This window comes from Pristiophorus japonicus, chromosome 1 (genome assembly GCF_044704955.1).
Source record: "Pristiophorus japonicus isolate sPriJap1 chromosome 1, sPriJap1.hap1, whole genome shotgun sequence".
Taxonomy (NCBI): Eukaryota; Metazoa; Chordata; class Chondrichthyes; family Pristiophoridae; genus Pristiophorus; species Pristiophorus japonicus.
The window spans coordinates 233,029,483-233,050,298 of NC_091977.1; the positions used below are offsets into that span (position 1 = coordinate 233,029,483).

A 20,816-nucleotide genomic window follows, 5' to 3' on the forward strand; every position below is an offset into this window, starting at 1 on the left:
CAAAGACGTTGGGGGGAGGTGATGTCATGTTTGTAACCTTCGCACAACTGTAACCTTTATGTAACAACACTGTACACTGTATACACCTGAGTAATGCACACCTTGACCACAGGGGGTGAACTTGTGGGAGCCACTCCTCACCTGGTCATCCAGGTATATAAAGGGAGGTCCCATGGGGGGACTTTACTTCTTGGTCCTGGGAATAAAAGTTCAGGTCACAGTGACCTTGTCTGCAGTACATGTCTGATGTGATTCTATAGCAGGGTGTAAGGACACCACAAGTACCACCAATTGAGCCAAGTTCTACCATATCAGTTGAGCCAATTAAAACAAAGTCCTATTTCTTTCAATTATTTTGTGTAAAACAATAAATCAAGTGCCCCCTACTAGAGGCGCATTAAAACCGACAAATTAATCAAATTAACTTTTACATTAGTGGTTCAAATTAAAATTTGGTTGCCGGGGATGATGAAGCACTCCAGTCTCTCCGGTGCCCAACTTTTGCGGAAGGCCGTGAGCGGACGCATTGACAGTCATTTTCCAACATTCCATAGACTCTGGATCAGTTCCTATCGAATGGAGGGTAGCCAATGTAACCCCACTTTTTAAAAAAGGAGGGAGAGAGAAAACAGGGAATTATAGACCGGTCAGCCTGACATCAGTAGTGGGTAAAATGATGGAATCAATTATTAAGGATGTCATAACAGCGCATTTGGAAAGAGGTGACATGATAGGTCCAAGTCAGCATGGATTTGTGAAAGGGAAATCATGCTTGACAAATCTTCTGGAATTTTTTGAGGATGTTTCCAGTAGAGTGAACAAGGGAGAACCAGTTGATGTGGCATATTTGGACTTTCAGAAGGCTTTCGACAAGGTCCCACACAAGAGATTAATGTGCAAAGTTAAAGCACATGGGATTGGGGGTAGTGTGCTGACGTGGATTGAGAACTAGTTGGCAGACAGGAAGCAAAGAGTAGGAGTAGGAGTAAATGGGTACTTTTCAGAATGGCAGGCAGTGACTAGTGGGGTACCGCAAGGTTCTGTGCTGGGGCCCCAGCTGTTTACATTGTACATTAATGATTTAGACGGGGAGGATTAAATGTAGTATCTCCAAATTTGCGGATGACACTAAGTTGGGTGGCAGTGTGAGCTGCGAGGAGGATGCTATGAGGCTGCAGAGTGACTTGGATAGGTTAGGTGAGTGGGCAAATGCATGGCAGATGAAGTATAATGTGGATAAATGTGAGGTTATCCACTTTGGTGGTAAAAATAGAGAGACAGACTATTATCTGAATGGTGACAGATTAGGAAAAGGGGAGGTGCAACGAGACCTGGGTGTCATGGTACATCAGTCATTGAAGGTTGGCATGCAGGTACTGCAGGCGGTTAAGAAAGCAAATGGCATGTTGGCCTTCATAGCGAGGGGATTTGAGTACAGGGGCAGGGAGGTGTTACTACAGTTGTACAGGGCCTTGGTGAGGCCACACCTGGAGTATTGTGTACAGTTTTGGTCTCCTAACTTGAGGAAGAACATTCTTGCTATTGAGGGAGTGCAGCGAAGGTTCACCAGACTGATTCCCGGGATGGCGGGACTGACATATCAAGAAAGACTGGATCAACTGGGCTTGTATTCACTGGAGTTCAGAAGAATGAGAGGGGATCTCATAGAAACATTTAAAATTCTGACGGGGTTAGACAGGTTAGATGCAGGAAGAATGTTCCCAATGTTGGGGAAGTCCAGAACCAGGGGTCACAGTCTAAGGATAAGGGGTAAGCCATTTAGGTCCGAGATGAGGAGAAACTTCTTCACCCAGAAAGTGGTGAACCTGTGGAATTCTCTACCACAGAAAGTTGTTGAGGCCAATTCACTAAATATATTCAAAAAGGAGTTAGATGTAGTCCTTACTACTAGGCGGATCAAGGGGTATGGCGAGAAAGCAGGAATGGGGTACTGAGGTTGCATGTTCAGCCATGAACTCATTGAATGGCAGTGCAGGCTCGAAGGGCCGAATGGCCTACTCCTGCACCTATTTTCTATGTTTAAGAGGCTGCAGAGTGACTTGGACAGGTTAGGTGAATGGGAAAATGTATGGCAGATGCAGTATAATGTGGCTAAATGTGAGGTTATCCACTTTGGGGGCAAAAACACAAAGGCAGAACATTATCTGATTTGGAAAAGGGGAGGTGCAACGAGACGTGGGTGTCGTGGTACATCACTCATTGAAAGTTGGCATGCAGGTACAACAGGTAGTGAAGGCGGCAAATTGTATGTTGGCCTTCATAGCTAGGGGATTTGAGTATTGGAGCAGGGAGATCTTACTGCAGTTGTACAGGGCCTTGGTGAGGCTTTACCTTGAGTATTGTGTACAGTTTTGGTCTCCTAATCTGAGGAAGGACGTTCTTGCTATTGAGGGAGTGCAGCGAAGATTCACCAGACTGATTCCGCGATGGCTGGACTGACATATGAGGAGAGACTGAAACGACTGGGCCTTTATTCACTGGAGTTTAGAAGGATGAGAGGGGATCTCATAGAAATATATAAAATTCTGACGGGACTGGACAGGTTAGTTGCAGGAAGAATGTTCCCGATGTTGGAGAAGTTCAGAACCAGGGGACGTAGCCTAAGGATAAGGGGTAAGCCATTTAGGACTGAGATGAGGAGAAACTTCTTCACTCAGAGAGTTGTTAACCTGTGAAATTCTATACCGCAGAGAGTTGTTGATACCAGTTCATTGGATATATTCAAGAGGGAGTTAGATATGGCCCATATGGCTAAAGGGATCAAGGGGTATGGAGAGAAAGCAGGAAAGGGGTACTGAGGTGAATGATCAGCCATGATCTTATTGAATGGTGGTGCAGGCTCAAAGGGCCAAATGGCCTACTCCTGCACCTATTTTCTATGTTTCTATGTTTCTACGTACCGGTGGATACCACGTGCTCCATCTCCAGGCCTATTTCTTTCAAATAGTGTGGACCTTATTCTCGAACACCAGGATCAAAATATTCATTGGGCCAAGATGTGCTATCAACTTAATTTAAGGGCTAGACCAGCACAAAATACTCCCTCAGGAGTCTTTTGCTCTAAAGGACAACTGACACAGACTTGACTGTGGAGGAAAAAAATCAAGTGTATGTGCACCAGGCTCATCAGTTTTGTAGCTCTTGCCTGAGTGCAGAGAATGCAAAATCAGAAATTTATCCTTAGTGAGTACCCAAGGAGAAGGAAATTGTGCTAAATCTTAAATACCTTCTATGTTGTGGATGATAATTTTTATCTATCTAGATGGGGGAAATATTTTATGGTGAATTTTAGCTATGAGGAAAGATTGGATAGGCTGGGATTGTTTTCTTTGGAACAGAGGATGCTGAGGGGAGACCTAATTGAGGTGTATAAAGTGAGGAGGAGCCTAGATAAGAGTGGCTATTTCCCTTAGCATAGAGGACATAGATTTAAAGTAATTAGTAGAAGGATTAGAGGAGAGTTCAGGAGAAACTTTTTCACCCAGAGAATGGTGGGGGTCTGGAACTCATTGCTTGAAAGGGTGGTAGAGGCAGAAACCCTCACCACATTCAAAAAGTACTTGGATATGCACTTGAAGTGCTGTAATCTACAGGGCTATGGACCGAGAGCTAGAAAATGGGATTAGACTGGATAGCTCATTTTTGGCCGGCAAAGACACGATGAGTTGAATGGTCTCCTTCTATGCCGTAAATTTCTATGATTCTGCACGTACTTTTCATTGAAAGCACTATTCCCTTGACTTGCACTTCCAGGTCCCCAAACAGCAATGTGATAATGACCACATAATCTGTTTTTCTAGTGATGTTGTTTGAGGGATAAATATTGGCCAGGACTTTGGGGCGAACTCCCCTGCTCTTCTTCAAAATAGTGCCGTGAGGTCAGACGGGGATTCAGTTTAACGTCTACTCTCTCAGTACTGAACTAAGATGTTAGCCTGGAATGGGACTTGAACTCACAACCTTCTGACTGTGACAGAGTGTGCTACCACTGGGCCACGGCTGATATCATGAAAATTGGTCGGGCCTTCTGGGCCCGCAGGCTACAGCCCAATGATAGCGGTCACATGAAACTTTGCTACCAACTGAACCATTGGGAGAGTTTGTATTTCTCTTTGAATTTTTTTTCTGTGTGTAGCAATATCCTGAGGCATGACTTAAAGGTCCATAAGTCATGCATGTAGCCAAGTGAGATAGAATATCTGACTCACCATTTCCTGACACCTCATCACATTCACAGGTACTGCCTGTTCTCTAAAGTCTCAACAACATTTTTTTTTAAATCACACTTTTCATTTGCCATTTTCGATCAAAATATTCTCATCAACCCCCCCACTCCTGTCAGCTTGTTACGATATCAAGGATATCATACACCTGGAGTAATATGCTGCTGTGATGTTGTAATAGAAGCGGCGCATTGGATAGTAAGAGTGCTGCATTTGTTGCTACCTATATTCAATACTACAAATTTCAGAGATCCACAAACCATTTGAACACAGGGATTTTCTAGATAGAGAAAATCTGACAAATATATCGTCTCAGCGTGTGATTTCATTTTATACATATTTTAAAAAGGTTAACGCTTATTGATATAGCCCCTCAGTAAATTGAATCAAACCAATCTTGACTTATGGCTTGGTCACTGTTCATATCATAACTTAATCAGTTCACTCAGTGACACTCAACACTCGAGATGCTCATTTATTTTTTCAGATAGATAGAAGATTTGAGTGCACCAACACTTTATAACACTACTACGTCTTAAATACAGAATACAAATATCCCTGTCCTTTACCTCATGAAGATAGTCTATGGCATGGTACTTAACAGCTGTATACATGACACTTCAATCAAAGTTGCTGAAATGAATATACTCGTCACGTGTTCCTGCATTACAGACAGAAAGGAGCAGCATTTAATTGTGTTAAACCCGATGAATTAAAATTTTAATGAATTTGGTAAACATACATATTGCACAAAATTTTCCTGTAATCATGTTATTTTTTAATAACATTTCTGTAATGGACGTGACTGCTGCCAATTAAATAAAGTAGTTGTGCATGCGCAGTTTGTGGGTTTTTTTGGTCGTTCTCACCAGACTTCCCAGATTGTTAAGAGAGAAAAAGGAGGGAAGTGGAGAAAAGAGATCGCTGCTGCCGAACTGATACACATCAGGGGAAGAAAATTTTATCAGCTTATGAAGGTTAACATTTATGCGTTGCCGAACTGAGCAGAAAATGATACAAAAATTTAGAGTTGAACTTGTGTTCCTATTGGCTTATGTTGTTTCTAATGGCTTCCGGGAGTTTATTGGCAGCAGTCACTCTATTCTTGTAATATCACAGTTGTTAATTCTCTGTGAAACACTGGAGTAAATACAGACAAATCTAGCATGAAAGGCTAGGCTCAAAACTCCATTTTGCTTGATACAGGATTCTTAAAACAGGCTCTTCTGCAAGCCAGAGATACCAGGGCAAAAAAAAAACAAATGGACTTGTTTTTCTGCGTATCTAATTGTTTATGACCCAGCGGGCCCTTGGAAGACAAATGACTTCCCTGAAGTCCTTCCTTATAGAGATGCATCTTCTGTAAAAATATTTTAAAGATGCGCCAACAGACAACAGCCTTTGGTTGACTGATCAATAATATGTAAAATAACAGAATCGATCAGGGATAAACTTGAGGATTATCTGTATACAATAATCACCTTGTAAGCAACATGGATCAGAAGGGGAAGATCCTGTCGAGGTAACCTTGTTAACTTTTTTGTAGAAGTGGCACCCAAGTATAGTAGGAAGCCCTACTATGATGTGGACCTAGATTTGCAAAAGCATTTGACAGGGTTCCACACAAAAGGTTCGTAGTCAGTAGGAATTCAGAGTAAATCTTGGGAATGGATAAGAAACCAGCTGATGGGCAAAGAGAAGGAGAACCAGAGGGATTTAGAGAGGAAATTCCCCATAACCCTTGACTCCCTTATCGCTCAAAAATCTGTCTATTTCCACCTTAAATACAATCAATGACCCAAGCTTTGCAGCTCTCTGGAGCAGAGAATTCCAAAGATTCACGACCCTCAGAGAAGAAATTCCCCCTCATTTCCATTTTAAATTGGTGACCCGTTATTCCGAAACGAGGAGAAACATCCTCGCTGCATCTACCCTGTCAAGCCCCCTTAGAATCTTATACGTTTCAATAAGATCACCTCGCGGTCTTCTAAACTCCAATGAGTAAAAGGCCAACCTGCTCAACCTTTCTTCATATGACAACCCCTTCATTTCAGGAATCAACCTCATGAACCTTCTCTGAACTGCCTCCAATGCAAGTATATTCCTTCTTAAATAAGGAGACCAAATCTGTACACAGTACTCCAGGTGTGGTCTTACCAATGCCCTGTAGAGTTGTAGCAGGATTTCTCTGCTTTTATACTCTATCCCCCTTGCAATAAAGGCCAACGTTCCATTTGCCTTCCTAATTACTTGCTGTACCTGCATGCTAACTTTTTGTGTTTCATGTACAAGGACCCTCAGATCCGACTGTGCCGCAGCATTTTGTAATTTCTCCCCATTTAAATAATAATTTGCTTTTTTATTTTTCCTACCAAAGTGGATAACCTCACATTTTCCCACATTATACTCCATCTGCCAAATTTTTGCCCATTCACTTAGCCTATCTATATCCCTTTGCAGATTCTTTGCGTCCTCCTCACAACTTGCTTTCCCACCTATCTTTGTATCATCAGCAAATTTGGTTACATTGCACTCGGTCGTTTCATCCACTTCATTAATATAGATTGTAAATAGTTGAGGCCCCAGTACTGATCCCCGTGCTACCCCACTAGTCACAGTTTGCTAACCTGAAAATGATCCATTTATCCCGACTCTCTGTTTTCTGTTAGTTAGTCAATCCTCTATCCACGCTAATATATTATCCCCAACCCCGTGAGCTCTTATCTTGTGCAATAACCTTTTATGTGGCACCTTATCGAATACTTTCTGGAAATCCAAATACACATCTATTGGTTCCCTTTTATCCTGACCCCGCCACACCGTACTGACCGCCAGTCATCAAGATCCACGACGCGGCCCTGGACAACGTGGACCACTTTCCATACCTCGGGAGCCTATTATCAGCAAGGGCAGACATCAACGACAACGTTCAACACCGCCTCCAGTGCGCCAGTGCAGCCTTCGGCCCCCTGAGAAAAGGAGTGTTCGAAGGCCAGGCCCTCAAATCTGCAACCAAGCTCATGGTCTACAGGGCTGTAGTGATACCCGCCCTGCTGTATGGCTCAGAGACGTGGACTAAATATAGTAGACACCTCAAATCGCTGGAGAAATACCACCAACGATGTCTCCGCAAGATCCTGCAAATCCCCTGGGAGGATAGACGCACCAACGTTAGCGTCTTCGATCAAGCCAACATCCGAAGCACTGACCACACTCAACCAGCTCCGTTGGGCAGGCCACATTGTTCGCATGCCTGACACAAGACTCCCAAAGCAAGAGCTCTACTCGGAACTCCTACATGGCAAGCAAGCCCAAGGTGGGCAGAGGAAACATTTCAAGGACACCCTCAAAGCCTCCTTGATAAAATGCAACATCCCCACCGACACCTGGGAGTCGATGGCCAAAGACCGCCCTAAGTGGAGGAAGTGCATCCGGGAGGATGCTGAGCACCTAGTGTCTCATCGCCGAGAGCATGCAGAAAACAAGTGCAGGCAGCGGAAGCAGCGTGCGGCAAACCAGTCCCACCCACCCTTTCCAACAACTGTCTGTCCCACCTGTGACAGAGACTGTAATTCCCACATTGGACTGTTCAGTCACCTAAGAACTCACTTTTAGAGTGGAAGCAAGTCTTCCTCGATTTTGAGGGACTGCCTATGATGATTATGATCCACCCTGCTCGATACATCCTCAAAGAGCTCCAACAAATTTGTCAAACATGATTTCCCTTTCATAAAAGCATGCTGACTCTGCTTGACTGCATTATGATTTTCTAAATGACCTGCTGCTACTTCCTTATGATGGACTCCAGCATTTTCCCAATGACAGATGTTAGGCTAACTGGTCTATAGTTTCCTGCTTTCTGTCTCCCTCCTTTCTTAAGTAGGGACGTTACATTCGTGGTTTTCCAGTCCACTGGGACCTCTCCAGAATCCAAGGAATTTTGGTAGATTACAACCAATGCATCCACTATCTCTGCAGCCACCTCTTTTACGACCCTAGGATGCAAGCCATCAGGTCCAGGGGACTTGTCCACCTTTAGACCCATTAGTTTGCCTAGTACTTCTTCTCTAGTGATAGTGATTGTTTTAAGTCCCCCCCCTCCCCAAATCCCCTTTATTATCAATTATTGGAATGGTTTTAGTGTCTTCTACCGTGAAGACTGATACAAAATATTTGTTCAAAGTCTCTGCCATTTCCCTGTTTCCCATTATTAATTCCCCAGTCTCATCCTCTAAGGGACCAACGTTTACTATAGCTACTCTCTTCCTATTTATACACCTGTAGAAGCTCTTACTATTTTATATTTCTTGCTACTTTACTCTCATAAGCTACCTTCTGTTTCTTTGTCATTTTTTTTAGTCGTCCTTTGCTGGTTTCTAAATATTTCCCAATATTCTGGCCTTCCACTAATCTTCGCAACATTGTATGCCTTTGTTTTCAATTTGACATGGTGGATGCAGAGAGGATGTTTCCACTGATGGGGGAAGACTAGATTTCGAGGGCATGATCTTAGAATAAGGGGCCGCCCATTTAAAACAGAGATGAGGAGAAATTTCTTCTCTGAGGGTTGTAAATCTATGGAATTCACTGCCTTTGAGAGCAGTGGAAGCTGGGACATTGAATAAATTTAAGATAGAGATAGACAGTTTCTTAAACGATAAGGGGATAAGGGGTTATGGGGAGCGGGCAGGGAAGTGGAGCTGAGTCCATGATCAGATCAGCCATGATCTTATTGAATGGCGGAGCAGGCTCGAGGAGCCTTATGGCCTACTCCTGCTCCTATTTCTTATGTTCTTATGACACCATCCTTTACTTCCTTAGTTAACCACGGATGGTTCATCCTTCTCTTAGAGTCTTTTCCTTCTCACTGGAATATATCTTTGCTGAGAGTTATAAAATATCTTCTTCAATGTTTGCCACTGCTTTTCTACAGTCTTACCCTGTGATCTATTTTCCTAGTCCACTTTAACCAACTCTGCCTTCATACCCTTATAATTGCCTTTGTTTAAGTTCAGGACACTGGCTTGAGATCTAGCTTTCTCACCCTCAGGCTGAATTTGAAATTCTACCATGCTATGATCACTCTTCCCAAGAGGATTCTTCACTATGAGATAATTAATTAACTCAGACTTGTTACACATTACCAGATCTAAAATAGTCTGCTGCCTGGTTGGCTCCACAACATATTGTGCCAAGAAACCATTCCGCATACACTCTATGAACTCTTCCTCAAGGCTAATTTGATTTGTCCAATCAACATGAAGATTAAAACCACCCATGATTATTGCTGTACCTGGACAAATGGGAATGGACAAAAGTCTAAAGTATGAGGATGGAATATTACTGAAGGGGATGCAAGGTTGCAAAGAAAGTCCTGGAGGGATTTGAAGACAAGGACAAGGATTTTAAATTCAATGCACTGGTGCAAATGAACCAATGTTGGTCAGTAAGGATGGGAATGATGGGCAAGTGGGACTTTCTGCAGGACAGGATTGAGGCAGATGATTTTTGGAGTTTATGGAGTGTAAAGGATTAGAGGCCAGCAAAGAGGACATTGTAAAATTCGAGTCTAGAGCTGACAAAAGCATGTAGCAGTAAAGGTTCGGAGGTGGAATGGTAGTGGCTGGGGAGAGGAATATGGAGGAAGTGATAATGAAACAGTGATTGATAGGATGTGGGGTTCGAGGCTCAGCTCTACGTGGAACAGGGTGTCAAGCTTTCACATGGTCTAGTTCGGGCAGAATGATGATACAAGGGAACGGAATCAGTGTCAAGGGAAGAGTTTATGGTGGTGGTGCAAAACAATGGCTTTGCTCCTCCTGATATTCAATTGGGAGGAAATTTTGACCAAGCAGTTCTACGACAGCACAGAGGTGGTTGAGGGATCAAGGTTAGCTAATGTCTTAAAACATATTTATGGTAGTTAACTCCATCCTGCAGGTAATGTCACTGAGCGGCAACCTGAAGATGAAAAAGAGGCGAGGCCCAAGAATAGATCCTTTGTGTTCTGGAGCTGACAATTCTAGGGTGGAAAATGCACTGATGCTCAGTATGTCCCATGCTGAACCATATAACCAAAACAGTGAAGTGCAAGTCAGAGGATATCATACTCAAACTGTAGTATGCAAGTCAGATCACACCTTGAGTACTGTGTCCTGTTCTTGTCACCCAGACACAAAGGAGACACTCAAACACTGGAGATAGCTCACAGTAATGCCACAAACAAGTCTGATTCCTCGGGCTAGATTTTCCTGAGAGCCCCTCAACACTCGATTGCCCACCCAGAAAAATTGCTGTTTGGTAAGTAACGCTGGCGAAAATTTCCACTTTTAAGTTAAAACTAATCGCCCAGCGAGAAAATGGAGCTTGCACCATTATTCTCAGCGGTTTTCTCGACAGTTAAGAATAAACTAAGTAAAACGGGCGTTTTTTTTTAAATTTAGTTCGAGGCTGCGGTTGGGCCGAGGGAGGGGGGAAACTTTTTTTAAAAATTTCACAAAAAAAAAATAAAAAGTTATAAAACATTCCCAAGATACTTTTACGCCTAATTGTCATTTTACAATTTTAAAAAAATAAAGAAAGAACCTTTAACTTACCTTTCTTTGCAGAGTACTCACTTACCGCCCTGTTTAAGCAGTTTTTACAGGGCAGCTCCCTCGGCGATCTGGACGGGCTTCCATTGAGGCTAAACTTACGCCCTGGCGATTTTCTCGGTGGTGCACAGCGGCGGTTTGGTCCTAGCAGGCGTTTTGAGATAATACCATTGAAAAACTAAGGGGGAAACTTTTGCTGGGCGGAAAAATAGCTGTACCACCGAGAAAATCGCCGAAAATGAAAGGAAAGTTTAGCCTCTAGTGTCAGACCTCTGAATTATGTGCAACAGAAAAACCTGGGACTTTTCAACTGTGAAAACAGGAGACTGAGAGGGGATCTCAGAGTTATAAGAGTTTATATAAGGTATTAAACAATCTAGAAAAGGAGTATTACTTCAAACTAAATTGCAAAAGCAGCAGGACAAGAGGACACAGGTTCAAACAGCTAATTTAGGACTGGCATTAGGAAGTTCTTCCTCATAGAGAGTAACAGTTATCAATGCATGGAATGGACTTCCAGCAAGAGTGGCAGAGAGAAAAACTCTGGAATCATGCAAGAAAAAAAATTAGATATTGCAATATTGGTGGGGTGGGGGGGTGGCTCGGGAGAGAAAGTATAGGTTCTTTCTGAAGGGGGGAAAGAAAGTACAGGTTCTTTCTGGAAGGATGAACTAACTGGCCGCCTTCACGCGAGATTAAGCCTACAAATTGCATTTATACTGCAGCTTACACCTCGACCACTGACGGGAATGTATCTGCAGTATAAATGAAACTAAAGATGGTTGGGTGAGGTTCACTATTGAGCACAAAAAACAAATGTTCTCAAACACAGTAAGTTTCCATCAGGGTTTTCTTTTCAATAAGTCATGCGCGATATTTGCAACTGGATATGTAATCGTTTCCAATTTAAAGTGTTTTTTTGATGACGTAACAATTTTAGTGCAGAAATCACTCCCATAAAGTACAATTTTAACACATCAATCAATCAGGCTTTGTTGGTTTTAAAAATTAAGCTGCAGGTGGCAGTCACTGTGCATAACAAGAAATTTGCATCCAGTACTCAAAGGGCAAAATCAATTGGAACATTTTGGAGATTATTAAACGTTAAAATTGCAAGGCCTGATATGCTCAATGAAGAACTCGGGAAGCCGAGTCAATCTTACAACATTTATGGGGCTCCAAACTCGAAAGTTTTAGTTGCGACGCGAGGAAATGTTTACTTTAAAACACATAAACTACCTCACTGCTTTTTTTTCATGGATGTAATTATTATAACTGACGAGCTTGTGGCCAAATTTCTACGCTAAAGGCTATTTTCCACCTGCTTGTTTACTCGCCCCTTCGGCGCCAGTGAGGGGGGGGTTGTTCATTACGCCTGCGCGGATCCGGCCCCGCCCCCATCGCCAGACCTTCGCTGGCACGTGACTGTTTGTGGGCGGCCGGCCCAGCTCGCCGGTCACTTCACGTCTACTGGCGGCTGGTTCCAGATTCTGGAACCCCAGCCACAGATATGCGTGCTGCCCTCGCGCGCCGCTGGCCATCGAAAGCAGATGTGCCACTCGTTTGCATGTTGATTTAAAATTGTGACTTGGTTTGTGGCAGCTCATTCTTTTTAAAATTACATTGCATAGACTTTTACAAACGGGACATTCGGCCCATCGTGCCTGTGCCAGCTCCTTGAAAGTGCTATCCAATTAGTTCCACTCCCCCTGCCCTGTTCCCATAGCCCTGCAAATTTCCCCCTTTCAAGTGTTTATCTAATTCCCTTTTGAAAGTCACGATTGAATCTGCTTCCGCCGCCCTTTCAGGCGGTGTATTCCAGATCACAACAACTCGCTGCGTTTAAAAAAAAATCCTCATGTCTCCTCTGGTTCTTTTGTCAAAGACCTTAAATCAGTGACCTCTGATTATCGACTCTTCTACCACTACCACTGGAAACTATCAAACCTTCATGATTTTGAACATCTATTAAATCATCCATTTGTTAAGTTCAGAACAACTCCATGAGACTGGTAAGCTCAAACCATTGTTACCTTGGTCTCATTAATATAACTCCAAAGTGAGGCAGCAGTATGGTGGACTGCCTTTTATACCTGCTTGCTCCAGGGTACACAGGTGACCCATAGGTCTCCCACAGGTGTGCCCCCTAGTGGCAAGTCTTACACATAGGTGAAGTTTGCATACATAATATAATTTCCCCCCAAAGTCTTATGTACAGGTTATTTACAGGTTGAGGCGACCTGACGCTCTGCGTTCCCGGGTCAATCGCCTGAGTTGAAGTCCTGGCAAGAGTGAGTTGGTCAGATCATTGCTGCACGGCTGCGCGGCTGGTCTGGTTGGACTGTCGGACATGGTGGGTTCATCCTCGTGGTTGACAGCGAGGTCGATTGCTGGTTGGGTCTGTGTTGGTGCATCATAGATGGTAAAGTCTTCTTCAGTTTGTTCTAGGTTGTCCGTGAATCGCAGTTTGGTCTAATCCAAGTGCTTGCTGCACGTTTGTCCATTCAACAATTTAACAACAAACACTCTATTCCCCTCCTTGGCTAAGACAGTACCAGCAATCCATTTGGGACCGTGACCGTAATTTAGAACAAACATCGGATCATTAACCTCAATGTCACGCGATACTGCCGCGCGATCATAGTACACATTATGCCTGTGCCGCCGGGTTTCTACGTGATCATTGAGATTCGGGTGGACTAAGGAGAGCCTGGTTTTGAGTGCTCTCTTCATTAACAATTCTGTAGGGGGAACTCCAGTGAGTGAGTGGGGGCGCGTCCGGTGGCTGAGCAGGACCCGAGATAACTGGGTCTGCAAGGAGCCATCTGTTACGCGTTTCAAGCTCTGCTTGATGGTTTGGACTGCCGGTTCCGCTTGACCGTTGGATGTGGGCTTAAATGGGGCAGATTTGACATGCTTAATGCCATTGCGAGTCATGAACTCATTGAATTCCGAGCTGGTGAAACACGGTCCATTGTCACTAACAAGGACGTCGGGCAAACCATGGGTGGCGAACAAGGCCCTGAGGCTTTCAATGGTCGTAGTGGATGTACATGATGAAATTATTATACATTCAAATCCATTTAGAATAAGCGTCCACTGCTACTAGAAACATCTTTCCTAGAAAAGGGCCAGCAACATCTACATGGACCCTGGACCATGGTTTGGAGGGCCATGACCACAGGCTCAGGGCGGGGCCTCCCTGGGTGCGTTGCTCAACTGTGAGCATGTGTTGCCGTGGTGTACACATGAATCCAATTCGGAGTCAATGCTGGGCCACCAAACGTGCGACCCGGCGATAGCCTTCATCATGACTATGCCTGGCTGGGTACTGTGTAGGTCGCTGTAGGGGAAGATGAAAACCCCTCATTTTACCCAGAAGGAAAAGAGCTGTGGGATCTGTCTGTGCTGCAGCAGGCCAGTGTCCTGGAAGGAACAGGGAACCAATAACCAGATGTGGATTGAAACCGAGACGGTGTGGCCTTGGCAGGGCAGTGATTGGACGGGGGAGGACACTGGAGGGCCAATGGTGGGACAGAGTCAGCCCGAAGCAAGGGACTCCAAGCCAATGGGAGTGCCCTTGCTCGAAAACTCGGGACTGACTCATCACCGATACCGGGCTATTGTCTCCCCCACGTTTACACTATGGAGGGATATTATGCAGGTCTTAAGAAAACGAGGGAACCCAAAACAAACCAAGGGCCTACACAACTCTTTTGGGGGGGAACAAAATAAACATTAAATCAAGTGCCCCCCGATCTGGGGGACACGGCAAACACTTTTCACGTGCCCTTTTTTTTTGTTTTTTTTTGTTTGTTTTTATGGTGATTTTTGTGGGGTTTTTTGGGGGTTTTTTGGGACAGCTCTACAACTCTTTTGAGGAGTACAAATAAACATTAGATTGAGTGCCCCCCGATCTGGGGGAAGGGCCGACACAATGGCTACAGGAGGCCCACACCCTGCCAACCCAATTAACACCCACTCAACCCTTGATTAGGTTAACATCAGGGATGGCCAGTGAAAAACCCCCTGCGAAATCCAACACTGCTGCATTTTTCAAAAATCACAAGCCCACCAATGGGAAGGATTTATTTCAGCACGAAAGTCTGGCTGGATAGCTGGATATAAGAAGGGGTTTCTGCCCCGACAAGTTGTTCCAATCTCGTGTTCCAGCAAGCAGTCAACCTTTCGACACAGAAGGAAGACCAGTGTCCGAAGACACCGAAGACAGAAGAAGCAAACCACCATCCCGAGACGGCATCAGTTCTGCCTCCTTTCGCTTCTGGAGACTGAACCTTTTCTTTTCCACAAGGATTTCCCCCTGAGAGCTGGACTCAGATAGATCCACAGCAACAACAACTAAGTTTCCAAGAAAATCATAACTGAAAAAGTAACTTCAAGATCCTGAAGATAGCAAAAAGAGAACTCCGAAACCGCATTTTGACCTGGAAAGACTGTAAAGGCTGTGGTGAGTATAATCTCTGGTCCCCAGAACTCCCAACTCAGTTAGGTCAGGAAGGTGGAAGGTTGGGCATTGCACTGCTGTTAAACCTGTGTAAAAATTTTCGTTGTGTCCGTTTAGTGGGATTTAGGGGGATTGTTTTGTTGGTGTATTGCTGTTTGTTGAGATATACCTTGTCAAATAAATTGGAAGCTTAAAATTCCTCTCGGAATCGCCTCGTCTCAGTTCTGTTGTATTACATCTGATCGTGAGTCTTGTGTCAGAACAGTGTAAGGGAAGCCAGGAGTGCCTCGAAAACGCTCAACTGTGTGCCACAGGCTAGGGAAGAAAGGGATTAGGAGTGTTTGACACTCACAGGTGCCTCACAGGCTAGTCATAAGCTGTGGGGACGCACGAGTCTCAAAACCCCCTTCATAAGCTGTGGACACAGTTTCTCCAGGAGTGCTCTTGCAGCACTCAGGGTACCTCACAAGCCAGGCATAAGCTGTGAGGGCAGAAGCCCAGAGAGAGACACCCAAGGCACAACACTCCCCAGAACCCCTTACAGTCGCGTATAAACGTTTCCCTGACTTTTTTTGGCAAAACCACGCTATTCCCCCATAGGAGACAATCCTTACGTCGGTGAAACGGCTTAACTTCATCTTGCATTTTCCTGGGAGCCGCCGACCAGTTCCCATTGAGGATACAGATTTTTATTAACGATAGCACAGGGTTTTGGCTAGTCCAGGTTCTGATCTGGCGAGCTGTGACGGGTGACCCCCCCGCTCTCAAAAGCATCCATTACCAGAAGCAAGTCTGTGGATTGTGCCATTTCCACCCCGGTGCTGGGCAATGGCAGCTGACTGAGAGCGTCAGCGCAGTTCTCAGTGCCTGGTCTGTGGCGGATTACATTGTCATATGCGGACAATGTTAGTGCCCATCTTTGGATGCGGGACGCAGCATTGGTATTGATACCTTTGCTTTCTGAGAGCAGTGAAGTAAGTGGTTTGTGGTCGAGCTCAAACCGGAGACCAAATTATATTGGTGCATTTTCTTAACCCTATATACACATGCCAACGTTTCTTTCTCAAACATACTCTAAGCTCTTTCAGCCTTGGATAAACTTCTGGACGCATATGTAACCGGTTGCAGTTTGCCTGACACATTGGCTTGCTGTAACACACAACCGACCCCATACGACGATGCATCACAAGCTAGTACTAAACGTTTACATGGGTCATACAATACAAGTAACTTGTTGGAGCACAGCAGGTTTATGGCTTTATTAAAGGCTGTTTCTTGAGATTTACCCCAAACCCAGTCGTCACCCTTGCGTAGCAATAAATGCAAGGGTTCCAGCAAAGTGCTCAACCCTGGAGGAAGTTACCAAAATAGTTGAGGAGTCTCAGGAACGAATGCAGTTCCGTCACATTCTGTGGTCTGGGTGCATTCTTGATGGCCTCCGTCTTGGAGTCCGTGGGTCTGATGCTGTCTGCCGCAATCTTTCTCCCCAAAAATTCGACCTCTGGTGCCAGGAAAACACACTTGGAGCATTTCAGCCTGAGTCCCACTCTGTCCAGTCGCTTGAGTACCTCCTCCAGGTTGTGCAAGTGTTCGGTGGTGTTGTGACCAGTGATCAGGATGACGTCTTGGAACACCACGATGCATGGAACCGATTTCAGCAGACTCTCCATGTTCCTCTGAAAGATGGCCACAGCCGAGCGAATCCCAAAGGAGCATCTGTGGTACACGAACAATCCTTTGTGCGTGTTGATGCACGTCAATTTCTTTGACGACTCAGCCAGCTCCTGTGTCTTGTATGCAGAGGTTAGGTCTAGCTTGGTGAACAACTTTCCCCCTGCTAGCATTGCGAATAAGTCCTCTGCTTTGGATAGTGGGTACTGGTCCTGTAACGAGACCCGATTGATCGTTACCTTGTAGTCCCCGCAGATTCTGACCGTCCCATCGCTCTTTAGCACTGGCACGATTGGACTGGCTGGCGATATGATTCCCTCTCGTTGAAGTCTGTCCAGCTCGATCTCGACTTTCTCGCATCATGTAAGGGACTGCTCAGGCCTTGTGATGAATGGGCCATGCCCCAGGAACAAGATGGATCTGCATCTTGGTGCCTGTGAAGTTGCCGATGCCTGGCTCGAATAACGCCGGGAATTTGTTTAGCACCTGGGCGCACAGGGTGTCATCCACGAAGACAGTGCTTTGATGTCGTCCCAGTTCCATCTGATCTTTCCTAGCCAGCTTCTGCTGAACAGCGTTGGGCCATCGCCTGGTACAATCCATAGTGGTAAATCATGCACTATTCCGTCGTATGATACTTTTACTGCCGCACTGCCGATAACCGGTATGAGTTCTTTGGTGTAAGTGCGCAGCTTTGTATGAATCAGGCTCAGTTTTGGCATCTGTGCCTTGTTGCCCCATAGTTTCTCAAAAGCCTTCTGGCTCATGATTGATTGACTTGCCCCCGTGTCCAATTCCATGGAGACTGGAATGCCGTTAAGTTTAACTTTTAACATTATCGGAGGGCTTTTGGTGGTAAAGGTGTGTACCCCATACACTTCCTTTTCGTCCTCAGGTTGGGTTGCCTCTCCACGTGGTGAGTCAGAGGTCGCTTGCACATTCGCTGGAGGTGTTCCATTGTTCCACAGCCCTTGCACACATAGTGCTTGAATCGACATTGATGGGCTCTATGACTGCCCCCGCAGTGCCAGCATGGTGTTAATCGATTCACATTCGCACTCCACAGCGGCCTCTGAGTCACCCTAGGCCTGGCCTCTGAGGTGGTGTATGCCCTACCATGTACAGTTCTGCCTGCTGAAGGCATTATTTTATGCACAGTACTTGCCAGTGAGCTTCGATGCTATGAAGATATCTGTTTCGTGTTGTCACCCGTGGATATGAAAGCCTGGGCTAAAGTGATGGCTTTGCTCAGATCTAAGGACTCGGCAGACAGCAGTTTGCGAAGAATGACCTCGTGGCCGATTCCAAGCACGAAAAAGTCCCACAACATTTGCTCCAAAGATCCTGCAAACTCGCACTGTCCTGCAAGGCATCTTCGGTCGGCGACAAAGCTCGCCACATTCTGGCCCTCGGAGCGATGGTGCGTGTATTAAGATGCACTCCTTCGGCTTAAGGTGTTCCTGAGCTAGCATACACAGCTCTATGTAAGCCTTGTTTATTGGTTTGTCCGGTGCCAGCAGAATTTTGAGGAGGCCATATATCGAAGACCCACATAGGGTGAGAAGAATCGCCCTGCGCTTGATCGCCGTCTCATCCGTGTCCAGCTCGTTGGCCATGAAGTACTGGTCGAGACGCTCAATGAAGGCTTCCCAATCATCATCCTCAACAAATCTCTCAAGAATACCAATGGCAGCCATTTCCGCGTGAAAGTTCATGATCTGTAACTCGTCGCCAGTTGTTAAGTTCAGAATAACTCCACGGGACTGTTGTAAGCTCAAACCATTGTGACCTTGGTCACTTTAATATAACTCCAAAGTGAGGCAGCAGCATGGTGGACTGCCTTTTATACCTGCTTGCTCCAGGGTGCACAGGCGATCCATAGGTCTCCCACAGGTGTGCCCCCTAGTGGCAAGTGTTACTCATAGGTGAGGTTTGCATACATAACAGCATTAACCTTCTCTGCTCTAAGGAGAACTATCCCAGCCATGATCTTATTGAATGGCGGAGCAGATTCGAGGGGCCAAATGGCCTACTCCTGCTACTATTTCTTATGTTCTGTATTCTCTCCATGTAACTGAAGTATTTAATTTCCTGGTACTGTTCGAGTAAATCTCCTCTCTGAGGCCTCTCTGTCCACATTACTTGATCTAACCCTATCAATATATCCTAATTCTTTCTCCCTATTTATCTAGCTTCCCTTTAAATGCATCTATGCTCGATACCTCAACTATTCCTTATAGGAGCGAGTTCCACATTCTGACCACTATGGGTAAAAAAAATTCTCCTGAATTCCTTATTGATTTATCAGTGACTATCCTGTATGGCCCCGAGTTTTAGATTCTAAAATAAACATATCTCTGTATGGGTTTGTGATCAATCTCACTTTTTAAAATCATAAATCTCACTCAGTCCCCTTGCTCTTGACAGCGATGTCCTGTTTTGTAAAAACGGATGATTGAGTAATTAAAGCCCATTGTCACTCCTTTAAGCTGTCCAGCTAAAATGGGTGGCCTGTCCAAACTAAAGTTAATAAGGGTAATTGAGTAACCATGGTTAAACTTGGATCCATAAATACATTTGATTCCCTGCAGTCCATCATCATCATCATAGGCAGTCCCTCGGAATCCACTCTAAAAATTAGTCCTTAGGTGGCTCAACAGTCCAATATGAGAACTACAGTCCCTGTCACAGGTGGGACAGATAACCGTTGAGGGAAAGGGTTGTGGGACAGGTTTGCCGCTCGCTTTTTCCGCTGCCTGTGCTTGATTTCTGCATGCCCTTGGCAATGAGACTCGAGGTGCTCCATGCCCTCCCGGATGCACTTCCTCCACTTAGGGCGGTCTTTGGCCAGGGACTCCCAGGCGTCAGTGGGGATGTTGCACTTTATCAGGGAGGCTTTGAGGATGTCTTTGTAATGCTTCCTCTGCCCACCTTTGGCTCGTTTGGCGTGAAGGAGCTCTGAGTAGAGCGCTTGCTTTGGGAGTCTCGTGTCTGGCATGCGAACAATGTGGCCTGCCCAGCTGGGCTGATCAAGTTTGGTCAGTGCTTCGATGCTGGGGATGTTGGCCTGGTCAAGGACGCTAACGTTGGTGTGTTTGTCCTCCCAGGGGATTTGTAGGAACGTGCGGAGACATCGTTGGTAATATTTCTCCAGCGATTTGAGGTGTCTACTGTACATGGTCCATGTCACTGAGCCATGCAGGAGGGCAGGTATTAATACAGCCCTGTAGACCATGAGCTTGGTGGCAGATTTGAGGGCCTGGTCATCAAACTCTCTTTTCTTCAGGCGACCGAATGGCGCACTGGAGGTGGTGTTGGATCTCTTCGGCAATGTCTGCCCTTGTTGATAAGAGGATCCCGAGGTATGGGAAATGGTCCACGTTGTCCAGAGCAGCGCCGTGGATCTTGGTGACTGGGGGGCAGTGCTGTGCGGCGAGGACAGGCTGGTGGAGGACCTTTGTCTTACGGATGTTTAGTGTAAGGCCCATGCTTTCATAAGCCTCAGTAAATATGTTGATTATGACTTGGAGTTCAGCCTCTGTATGTTCGCAGATGCAGGCGTCGTCCGCTTACTGTAGCTCGATGACAGAGGTTGGGGTAGTCTTGGATCTGGCCTGGAGAAGACGAAGGTTGAACAGGTTCCCACTAGTTCTATAGCTTAGTTCCATTCCAGCGGGGAGCTTGTTGACTGTGAGGCAGAGCATGGCAGCGAGGAAGATTGAGAAGAGGGTTGGGACGATGATACAGCCCTGTTTGACCCCGGTCTGGATTTGGATTGGGTCTGTAATGGATCTGTTGGTAAGGATCACGGCGTGCATGTCGTCATGGAGCAGGCGGAGGATG

The 20,816-nt window shown here is 45.4% G+C and overlaps 1 protein-coding gene across 6 annotated transcripts in view; it reads right to left on the reverse strand.

Moving 5' to 3' along the window:
- LOC139269036 (protein shortage in chiasmata 1 ortholog) overlaps nt 1-12,187 on the reverse strand; it is a 259,103-nt gene extending 246,916 nt beyond the window's left edge. For 3 of the 6 annotated variants that reach the window (XM_070888064.1, XM_070888013.1, XM_070888003.1), the window contains exons 1-2: nt 12,077-12,187; nt 4,814-4,905 (exon numbers count right to left, since the gene is read on the reverse strand). In XM_070888064.1, coding sequence (XP_070744165.1) covers nt 4,814-4,858 — 45 coding nt within the window. In that variant the 5' untranslated portion in view covers nt 4,859-4,905; nt 12,077-12,187. The remainder of the gene's footprint in view (nt 1-4,813; nt 4,906-12,076) is intronic. The other 3 variants (XM_070888055.1, XM_070888020.1, XM_070888030.1) reach the window with 1 other exon arrangement.
- Nucleotides 12,188-20,816: the final 8,629 nt, after the last annotated feature.